The following is a 12,354-nucleotide window of genomic DNA, read 5'->3' as shown; positions in this document are numbered from 1 at the left end:
TCTTAGATAAAGAAATTAGAGTATACACAGTATTTCCAAAAACATCAATTAACATGACATTTAAACCCAACTTGTTAATTATTACATTATATACACTTTCAAAAGAATTTAATTATCATTTTAAGATGTTTAAATGGTAAATAATATCACCAATCTACAACATTTATAATCTGTGTACTGGGTTCATCCTTTCAGTTCAATGACTGCAATTTCAGCTATAAATCATTTAAACATTTAAAATGATCATGAAATATCATCCTTTTTAATTAAACACAATGTTATCAATTCATTCTTCAAGTCGAAGAAAATAATAAAATCCACTTTTGAATGATAAGATAGTTATCTTTTATCTTTACAATTACAAATATTGCCTCTGATTGAAATTTTATCAACAAAAAATCCATGCGGAAACGTAAAATTACAACACTAATGATAAATGCATGCAAAGTGAAAGTTGTAAATATTTTGTTAAATTAACTGCAGTTATTTGAAACATTAGTGGAATATAATATTATATCAGTGTATTACATATATTGTACTACAGGCAATATCACATCAATATTGTGTTTATCATAATAAATGATGTTTTTATTACAAATGCTATGATATATACATGATAACGTAGCGAAATGAGGGAAATATTAACCTGCAACTATAATTACGGTACAAGGAATTTTAGACAGATCAAATTCTCAGAACAGAGTAAGAGTTATAGATTACCGTTATATTCTTCATTTTTTTCTGAAATTTCAGAGCTATACCATAATAACGTAGACTGACATACAAAGTCATCGTCGTTGAAAGCAAATCGGGAGGAGGATGGGAAACAGGAAGATATAAATAAACTCAACAGAACATATTGAACAGAACTATCATCAAATCATAGGCCATGAAAACAAAGCGGGAATAGTCTTTTATATGGAAGTGGAACTGAAGTTTGTCTTTAAACGGAAAAGAAATATGTAATATATATGGAGCGTCGACATCAATATTACTGATGACAAAACGATACTGACAGACTGGAGACGACAACAATTTGAGCACTACTATAGATTAACTAATTTGGCACACCTTACAAACATCAAGGTAGACAGACACTTAGATTCAGTGTTTTCTGCAGTTTTTTCTTTTATAAATTGTGGGGGAAAGGATTTCTAATGTAGGCGGTATCTATTTCATTTACCTTAATTTAAGACAAGTGATATATAGTTATTAACAAATGGTGGGTGAGAGATTTCTGATGTAGGCGGTATCTATTTCATTTAACTTAATTTAAGACAAGTGATATATAGTTATTCACAAATGGTGGGTGAGAGATTTCTGATGTAGGCGGTATCTATTTCATTTAACTTAATTTAAGACAAGTGATATATAGTTATTAACAAATGGTGGGTGAGAGATTTCTGATGTAGGCGGTATCTATTTCATTTACCTTAATTTAAGACAAGTGATATATAGTTATTAACAAATGGTGGGTGAGAGATTTCTGATGTAGGCTGTATCTATTTCATTAACCTTAATCTAAGATGAGCGATATATAGTTTTACATCTGTCTACATCCAATTTGTGCAGAGTTTATTTGAGTGTATTTTGCTTTATGAACATCTTATTAACACCTTATGTCATTTAATTATGAGGATATGCCAGGTTTAAGAGACGGATGAAACCCCTAACAGCTGCAGAAACCCCAATGACCTAAGATAGGTACCTCAGCCTGGTAAAACTGTCCCATTTTTAGGTTTGAACCATCCGGCCACTGTAGCCCCAATTGGTTCCTAATGTCTCATATTGACATAGGTTTTTTACATCAGCAACATATCATACAGGAAGGAGAAATGACTAACTAGTATAAGGTAACATATCAACTACATAATTCTTAAGTTCTTAAATATCAAAAAAAAAAGGAGGAATTTCTTTTAATAGACATTGTAGTTACGTATATATATATTAAACATTTGTATCTTAGTCTATAAATCTAACCATTGTGGGGATCTCTGAACTAATGGGAGAGGGTTTTTGTTGATGTCATGACTTGCTTTTTCCTAACCTATATTACGGTAGGTAAAACAAGAGAGAGCTAATAGTTCTTTTAAGAAATCTTGATTTAAATTTAAATGTCTAATTAACACTACTGTAAAATACAAAGGGAGACAACTACTGTACCATCCTTTATTTACATGTAGGAACATTATTACAGAATTCAAGTAGTCATGATACTACAGCAAAAGACTTATATGCTTGATCAGCATCAATTTTAGGTTTGTTCTATATAGCGTTTCTTGTGTCTTGTCAAAAACATTTATCTGACCATAATTAAAGGATAATGATCAACATCAATTTGATGTTTGTTCTCTATAGCTTATTAAATATGTATTGTCAAAAACATTTATCTGATCACTAATTAAAGGATAATTATCAGCATCACTTTGATGTTTGACATCTACACAGATCCTTATATAACAACATAATCATCTATCTGGAGGTAAATCAATATCATGATCTGTGTCATTATGACCCTTTACTATATTAATTATAGCTATATCTCCTTATCAAAATCTATCTGTATACAAATTAATTACACATGACTGGCTTAATAGGGAAATGAACTGACTCTGTAGAAAACACTGGTGGACGAAGAAGGGACAACTAAGGGGACTATAAAAGGCCCATAAAATCCCTCATGTCCCCCTGAAGAAAACACTGTACACAGATGGTACGCTCACTCGACTATATTAACTATACCAGTCTGTCTTGATAGATATTTCCAAATTTGAAGAGTTTTTTGTTCTGCAAAGCTTGTGGGCGACTCAGAACCGGCACATACTCCTTTAAACAAAGTTAGTAACGAAAAAATAAAACAAAAATGTAAGTAATAATGTATACTTGTTCAAGGTAAAAACTAGGAGTTGTCGTGTCAGTGATCCAGTATCATGCTGTGAAGAAAATAAACAAAACAATCTAAAAATTAGCAATCTGTGTTATTGGAAAAATGAAACTCAAAAAATAACTGTATGTACATTCAGAAGCTCAGGAACAAGAATTCGCAGTGAAGTTAATAATGTGAACAAGAGGGCTCTAAAATAATCAACGGTAATGAAGAAGGTCAGCCAATAACAAGATTCAAATATTGAAATTATGAAGAGCAACAGGGGTCTCCAATATTGATGAGCAAAATGGCCTCAGTATAAATGAAGATTATTGATGTTTCCAATATATGAAAAACAAAATGGGTCTCAAATACTTGATGATGAATAGAACGGGCCTCTGATATTTGTAATATCCATGAGCAATTTAAGGGTCTCCAATCTATATGAGGAACTACAGATGCCTCAATATAGGAAAAACATCCGGTATAAGATGTGTACTACATAAGGAACAACAGCTGCCTACAACATTTAAGAGCAAGACCTCAAATATATACAAGGAAAAAAAGGGGTCTCTAACAGGGGCTAGCTCCAATAGTTATGATGAAGATAACAGGGGTTTCTAATATCTAAAAGGAGCAAAAGTAATAAACATGAGGAACAACAGGGGTTTCCAAAATTTAAGAAAAGCAATATAGGCCTCAAGGATTTTTAAGTAGTAGCATGGCATCCAATCCATACAAAGTACACCAGGGGTCTCCAATATTGATCTTAAACAACAGGATCTTATAAGGAGAAGTATTAGAAATAATCAATATAAGTGAGGAGCAACAGAGATCTCAAATATTTACAAGGAACAACAGAAGCATACTAGGAACAGGGGTCTCCAGAATTTAAGAAGAGTAACATGAACATAAGGGGTCTCAAATATTCATCAGAAGCAATAGATCTCTTACCTCTAGATCACAGTGCCAATCAATTCAAACTGGGGCTCTGATATCAAACATTAAATGAACAGTAATGAACAGGAAACTTAAAATACCATAGAATAACTCTTTTATAACTTCCACAAATCAATAAAACCATGTTTAAGGAAACTGAATAAATCAGTAAAGGGAATTAGCAGGCATATTCTACTCTTGTAAGAAACATTCAGGTGTTAAAGCAACACAATTCTAATCTTAGTCTCAACTTTTTCAAAATTTAGTTTATTGTTATGAGCCATCATCTCAACTGGAAATTGAAATTTTTTTTTTTTTTTTTTTTTTTTTAAATTTTTTTTTGGGCTGAGGAGTGAAGTGCATATCAACAGAGTGTAGGATATGGAAAATGTGCATTCAGAACTCATCCATGTTAAACCCTAAGGAAACTTCTAAACTGATCAAAAAGACTTTCTCAGTGAGAGGAGTTATGTTTCAAAAAGTCAAATAATTAATGCAGAAATATTGTTTCTAATTTTTATGAAAAAATATCTAAAAGTCAAGATATCATTGCATCGTGTATACAATCATATTGCTTAATTAACCTTATTTTTATCAATGCATGCACATGTATCTAAAAAATATTATATAAATTAACGAATAATTATCATAAATAAACTCTAACGAGAAGAACAAAGGTTGATTTATTTCAAAATTGAATATGTATGGATCCTGCATGTGAAAAATCAAATTTCAATGAACGAAAAAATTATTAAATTATTTCTTAATGCTATGTTTGGTCCTAACATAAAGCAATTAAACATCTACACTATACAAAAATTAATCTAATTAACCAAGTCTATTAGTATTAATCGTTAATGGGCACTTCAACTGGGTCATTCCAATTACTAAGGGGGATCTCTCCCAACACTAAACACACACAAATGAGGGGGGAGCCAGGATTTACCCTTGGATCAGGGTTCAAACGCCACTGTGTGTCCGAAACATTATAACCTCCCTTTGTCTGTACAAGCAGTGGCATATAGTCCTGTGAAAATAGTGCACAACTTCCTTCAACAAATCAAATCACTCGAGGAATGAAAACATTCTATTTTTAAAACAGTACAAATAGAAACAATAGTATGAAAACATTGTGAGATTAAGCACAGAAGCGAAAACAAGAAATAGGTGAAATAAAAGCGAAAGTAAAAAAGTTCAGCAAATCTGTCGTGATTTTCAAAATGTGTACACTATTGTGTTTGCATTCAAAATGTGTAAGGCTATCAGGATGCATTGGTGTCGAAATCCTCAGTCTGTAAATAAGATACTGTGAAAAAACACTCATGCCTCTGTGCATACCATCCATCACCTCTTTCCCATCACCTCTCCATCAATGCACTAAATTATAAACTAAAAACATTTTGCTATCAAGCTACAAACCCACATAAAGCAGAAAAAATGTCCTCTGCATTTGTGGTCAAGTCACAGCGATATTTAATAATAAATAAGTCAGTAATAGCAAATTCCTAACCAAACACTGGAATCTAATAAAGAATAAATCAATCACAAAGTTGTACATTGTCAGAAATATACCTTAGCCTACAATAAAATACTGAAAATAAATCACCAATCAAAAAAAAAAGCAATTGGCAAAGGATTTATTTTCTTCTCTTTTCCAAATTCAATAACTTTGATAATCCTTACTAAACGCAAACAAATGTCACGACCTATAATTAAAGCGGATCCTAAAAGTCAAGCAAGACATCTGACCTTATCAAAGATTTCCAAACACAAGGTGAGACACATGATGCCATGGCAAGATGGTCTCGTAAATGAATAATAAAAAAGGACTTTTTATGGTTCAATTTGACAAAAAAATAAAATAAAATAAATAAATAAATGCAATGTGACCTTTGACCTTCAGTTTTTAACTGAAAGTATGTGCTAAATCAGGAGCTAACGAATCATGGAGAGATGTTTATTTTGTTTGTTGTTTAATTGAACATTCAGGGTCATTTAAGGAAAGCCAGAGTATCCAGCGAAAAAAAATTTGACCTAAAGTCATTACCTAACAACTGCTCCATTTGCATTCTAGCGGTAGAACTATAGTGAATGGTAATTATTTGGCACACCTTCACTACTATGCCATCGCAGCCCATATAACGAAGAGCATTGTGTGAATTTAAGCAAAATCATTTATGGAGTTAATGAAATATCTTTAGCACAAATTTACCAGTGACTCTTGACCTTTAACCTTGACCATTGATCACAATTACCAGTGACTCTTGACCTTTAACTTTGACCATTGACCACAAACATCTTATAAAGAAGATAGACAGTATGTTTTATGGGGTAATTTAACTGACCAATTTATTAGTCATAAGAGGAAAGCAAATATCAGCTACCTTGTTCACAATAAAAATGAACATGAACACCGAGCTGTATATCAGACAAAGTCATAATACATGTATTCTATCTTTTATCCTCAATGAGACTGGACTGTAATTACAATCCCTGCAATGAGCAATAGAACTAGATTCAAAACAGGTTCCTAAAGTACAATATCTAATGTGCTGTGTAACATTCCTACACCTGCCGGACAGAAGAGAGGATCAATCGGGCCGTAGTGGTGGCCATTCTACAAATCTACGCCGTCACCAGTACGACATCTATATTTTATACCATGTAGTCTGTGTAGGTACTTGTCCACTTAGCCGTTGACGAATTGTATGTCCCAGCGAGTACGCTTGTGTAAACCTAAATTTTAGAAAGTCCACCAACAACTTAATGAATGATTCTGAGCTACAATGGTTACTTCAGTGACAAAGGATAAATAGTTAAGTATATCACAGCTGGATACTGTCAAAGTAATGTCCAAAACAGTCGAACCAATCCACAGATCATAACCCTCAAACACCATTACAATCACTCACATTATACCTTCATTCCTACTCCCAACTAAGGCATATCACTTATCCTTTCTCTCTCTCTCTTGATTTGCTTCTTGAACTCTAACTAACACTTTTGCCCTCATTTCCATCTCTCCTGAGGCTTCCTCTCTTCACCAACAACTTAATGAATTATTAATGAGAGATCTAACACTTTTGATCACCCTCGATCATCTCGCCTCTCCTGACCTCTCTCTTCATCTCTATACTCTTTCATCTTCATTTCCACCTCTTCAATCACTTTCTCTCTATTTTTCTCTTTCATACAGTACACAAAACTTAAATATAGAATGCATGGTCCTGAAAATGAAATGAAAAATTGAATTAGTTCAAAATGAAGTGGGATGTGATGATATTCCTGAACACAGCGGAGAGTGGTGACTGAAAAGAAAGTAACAACCTCAGTTGGAATTATAATATAACAAGGTGGATGCAAGAGTTGAAAGGGAGAAAAGAAACGTGTGAAACCAAACCATGCAAAAGCTTTGAAGAAATTTAAACAAGGCAAACAAAATAAAAAAATTGGTATCCAACCACCTTTTTCTTTCCCATTTAAGTCTTAATTTGAGTAAATAACCTGTTCCTTTCTCTTGATTTGTGTTAAGGCCAATATGAACAAAACTAAGCAGAGACAATGTAGTTGAGGGTTATGGAGTTAAGTTAGCAGGTTTTCATTAACAAAATATCGGTTGTCTGGAAAGCGCCTCGTGGTATTTAACCATTGACCTTTAATCTTCTTCAACTTTGGAACTATAACATAAAGTATGAAGTATGCCTGAGAACCATTATTATATTTACCTATTTTTGGAATGTTTATATCTAATATTTATAAAGAATTGCACTTTGAATTTATGAATGAAAAAAAAAAAAAAAAAAAAAAAATAGGTAGGACTTGGGGTTTTATTTATATTTAATGAATGCAAGTCTGCTCACCTGTTGAATGGGTACCTGTGGAACCCTAGGGGTCCCAAACGTTGGGGGTCTCGATTTTACAAAAGCAACAGCTCACGCTTCTAACGAAGATAACTGTAAGGACAGGAATCATGCCACAACAGTCACACAAATAAAAGAATTCAACTAAAAATGCTGTAACAAAAGGCAAAACTAGGTGATAACAAAAAGTAACAAGATCTACAAAGGCAAACGTAGGTGATAAAAACAGACACATGATATAACTGGGTGAAAGGAAAGCATGCTAAGTATATAAAAACATTGGCCGTGAGAATTAGGGGAGGTTTTCTTAAAATAAACTTGATTCTATATTTGATGGTCAACTATTAAAATGCCTATAACAATATTGAGATTTGATATACAATAATCAACTTATTATCAGGTCAATGCACAAGTTTAATAACCTAATAACACAAAATATTGGCCTATCTGGAAGTGTGACAATTAATTTTTTTATTTTAGGAAAAGTCACTTTAATTTCAAACTTATCTTTTGGCAATGATAGCTAACGTACTGCTTATAGAACGTTTATAGTTACAGGTGCTTGTTGATACAGCATGCATAATATAATCAAAAGGACTGTGAACATTTTCTAAACTTTGAAGTAAACAAGTAAACAATATCTGGTGAAGCAGATTTAAAATTACTTGAGCAAAACCAATTCTATCACTAATTGAAACCTTTTACTTTTTTGTAAAAGGAGAGATGGAATTGACCTATATATTGACCTGTGTATAGTTTAAAAATGTTCTACGCTGTTAGTATGTTATATTAATACACAGTAGTGGTATACTCTGTCTAATGAGGGCCCCAACACCACAGGAGATAATTATATTGATTAGTTAATATTTTTAATCCCATCCACATAGGCCCCATATCATAATTTGATCAGATAAATATCTGAGATGGCCTTTCATTTTTCTTAAAAGCAAACGACTGAATCACTTGACTTGTGAGAATAGTACAGCCAATGGAATGAATTAATCTATTAGATTCAATGCACATACCATTACATGTTTCATTCAAACATTTTGATTGAAGAGAAATTAATATATTTTCAGGTAATTTGCAAAATTCAAGTACTTTAGCAAGTTATGAATTTCAACAGCTTCATCCTTTTTTACCTGTTCAAAATATTTCAACTCAAACAGTAATTACTGACCGTGTAAAACAGATCAAGACTTGTAAATGTGCCCAAACACAAGCTGAATCAAACAGTGATAACAATAACTGTACCTGATGCAAAATCATAACTAGATGCAATTCGCAGCGCAAAAATGTTCAAATCAAAATCAATCATAAAAATGATCATAAAGAAGCTTAAAAAAAACATGTCAAAATCATAGAATGTTGTATACCCTGATATAGATCTGACCAAACAAATGATAAAATAGAACAGCTTTGCTGGCGAATGATTTCAAACATTCTCGGATTTATTGCAATATATTTCATTGGCGAGCATAGCTGTTATAAGGACAGTGATTAAGATGTGCTCGGCTATAGAGTAGAATCAATCACCATGGATCTATACATTCCCATGTAACTACTCGTCCATTTTTCCAGTTCTATATGTTTGAGAGCAAGAGGTCGGGCAATCACATCCACATACTCCTGCAAGGTTATATACAAGTATAGATCTTTACACACTGTCACTACATCAACTGTACAAGGGCAAAAGATGAAATTCTCATAAAAAAAACACCTGTAGATCGAGTTTTACAAATTAATACATATTCTAAAAAAGAAACAATCCGCTTCTTCTAATCAAATACATTTTCAAAGCTTCCAGCATCTTTGCTGACTTCTAATGTACTAAATCCCTATGTTATAAATTTCATTTTTTGACTGTTTAAAAGCTTTTTTCCACAATTCATCTGTATAGACTACTAATCAAATTGATACAAAGTTGACCCACCCTTTCAAATCTATTACAGTTCGTTAATTAATGGATATCTATGATTTAATTCCAAAATCAACAGGAACACTGCAAGCTGATGCGAACACTGCATATATACATGTATATAATATGCAAACAAACAAACAAACAAGCAGATGTGGGACCTGTTTACAGGGATAGGAGAGCTCACATAAGGGGAGGTAAGTAACAATATTATTATACACACTTCTTGGGTGGAGATAAGTAATTATTAGTATTACTTTTCCACACAGGGTTCATATATATATATATATATCCACACTGGGGTCAGTTATTTTAATAGTATACATGCTTAACCCAACAGATAATGTATGAGCAAAATGACATGGCTTCCCATTTTTGTTTGAATGACAGTCATGCATTCTCATTTTTATTTGAATGACATGTATTCCCATTTTTATTAGAATTTTATGGAATCCCATTTTTGTTTGAATGTTATGGATTCCTATTTTTGTTCAAATTACATAGATTCCCATTTTTGTTTGAATGTCATGTATTCACATTTTTGCTTGAATGACATGGATTCCCATTTTTGTTTGAATTACCTGAACTCCCATTTTTGTTCAAATTACATGGATTCCAATTTTTGTTCAAATTACATGGATTCCCATTTTTGTTAGAATGACATGGATTCCCACTTTTTACCAATTCTGTACCTTTTTTGGGAACATCAGAGAAATCACTTACAAGGTATTTATGGTAAATATCTGATTTCCATCTATGAACATTTTTGCTGAACATACAAGAATCCCATTTGGCCTGTATCATCCACCTGTTCTATTGTCCAATGTGTAATTTGTCTAAAACATTACGATCTTGTGTTTGAATTCTGGCCTTTTCAGACTTTTTTCATTAAATATTTGTACAAAACCTCTGACCAAAACTCAAGGTTAATAATTTCCTTTTCATGAAATTTAGTAGTCTTAAAACCCAGTATGCTAGTGTTCATATTTCGAAGTCAAGGTCATTCTTTTCAAAATATCTGTTAAAATCTTAAATCTAATCATACCAGGAAAGGCTAGCAATAATAAAACTATTTTGTGGTGCTTACTTCTAAATTTACTGCACAACAAAAATTTTGCCAGCTAGACGATGGTCACCGGTCCACAACATTATAGATACTGAGGTGTACAGTATGGTAGTGTTTATGATAGGGGTGTACAATACCAGGGATATACAGTGTAAAGTATCAAGAGTATTTATTGTAATATTCACAGCAGGCTTTACACATACAACATACAGAGGACCGAGACCAAAAGTATTGGCCTCAAATATATTTGATACATTTAGCAACATCTGCAAAAGTGGATGATGAGCAATTGTTTTATATCCTTTACACTGTAAAAAATTGGTCAATAATGAAAATCATAGAATTGAATACAAAATAAAACATCAATTGTATGTTATCACCCTCTATATACTGTAATACCTGATAAATCAAGATATAAAGAGGCTAAATATCATTAATACATTATAATAATTACGCTCCGACGAAATCACAATAGACCATATGATGAAACAAAACAGCATTAATCAGAGTGATGTAAGAATTCTCTGTAACAATTAATCTCGTAATAATTATAAATCATCATTAAGTATCAGACATCTAATGATAGTTATCAAACAGAATATCTCTCATCCATCGTGAACTTACCTGTACTTTGGCTCTGATAGCGCCCATGGCAGGGATCTCGGAGAAACGACCTGTAATTACAAACGGTGATGAATTACCTGGCCTAGTTGTAATGGTACATGAAGATATACACCAGCTAAATGTTTCCAAAGTACCGCAAAATAGTCAATTACATAAAGTTATTTCCCTTGCCAATTCCATGGTACACCCACTCGCTCTGCAGATACTTTCTCACACCGTTTACAATTTGAATTTCCATATCAAAACTTTAAAATGGAAAAGATATAGCCAAGGCTTCATACATGATATCACTCATCTGCGTCTTGAAATTTATGTCGAAATAATTTTTTTTAATAATAATTAAATAATCATAATTTAATTAATTTTTTATAATAATTGAATAATTATAATTTAACAAAAAAAATTTTCATTTTCATGTGCCTGGGATCCCTAACTTTCCCACTATGGTATTTTCATTCTTAATTTATGGTAATTAAAACCTGTATATTCTAGAAACTTGGCTATACCGACAAAATATGCTGGTTCCTGAGACATGCCGTTTCGACAATTTACACAGTACACAAAAAATTTAATAACATGTTAGTTATACACATGGGAAACAGTTACAAATATTGCTGAAACAGACCTCGGTTTGCACAGGACATCCATTTAATTTCTTTAACAGAGTTGGCAGTTTGTCCTACAGCGTATGTGAAAACTCGAATCTGAAACAGAAAATCACAAATTTAAAGGCCCACTACCTTTCCGAAACGGCTTATAATTTTTAGAATGGGAATGTAAAAGGAGATTGATAATTTTGTAGAGTCGCAAAAGTTATTAGCTACCTGTTATTATTACACTCATCATCATCTTCTGAACAATTTAATTGAAATAATTAAAATGTTAATTTTCATAACCCGGGTCATCTTATACTTCCCGCTGTCGTCCTAAAACTGCCAGGTAGTTGACTATCACTGCGCCAGACGGCAAAACCGCGAAATGAATCTCCACAGTTATCATACATTATACAGGAAATCGTTTATATGTTTGGTGTTGTTACCTCATCTTATGCCATTGATATGTATTTTGTTATGTTATTAAT

At 32.5% G+C, this 12,354-nt stretch overlaps 1 protein-coding gene across 6 annotated transcripts in view; it reads right to left on the bottom strand.

Moving 5' to 3' along the window:
* The window catches only part of LOC138305158 (voltage-dependent calcium channel subunit alpha-2/delta-1-like), a 104,872-nt gene that overhangs the window by 25,129 nt on the left and 67,389 nt on the right, over positions 1-12,354 (bottom strand). For 2 of the 6 annotated variants that reach the window (XM_069245572.1, XM_069245576.1), the window contains exons 13-15: positions 11,899-11,977; positions 11,274-11,323; positions 9,202-9,294 (exon numbers count right to left, since the gene is read on the bottom strand). In XM_069245572.1, the coding sequence (XP_069101673.1) occupies positions 9,202-9,294; positions 11,274-11,323; positions 11,899-11,977 (222 nt within the window). Of the gene's footprint in view, positions 1-2,742; positions 2,827-4,751; positions 4,833-6,466; positions 6,542-9,201; positions 9,295-11,273; positions 11,324-11,898; positions 11,978-12,354 lie in introns of all 6 variants that reach the window. The other 4 variants (XM_069245575.1, XM_069245574.1, XM_069245573.1 and 1 more) reach the window with 4 other exon arrangements.

Source organism: Argopecten irradians, chromosome 12, assembly GCF_041381155.1.
Source record: "Argopecten irradians isolate NY chromosome 12, Ai_NY, whole genome shotgun sequence".
Classification (NCBI taxonomy): Eukaryota; Metazoa; Mollusca; class Bivalvia; order Pectinida; family Pectinidae; genus Argopecten; species Argopecten irradians.
The sequence above is the reverse complement of the archived record's forward strand: the minus strand, read 5'-3'. Positions and strand labels throughout refer to the sequence as shown.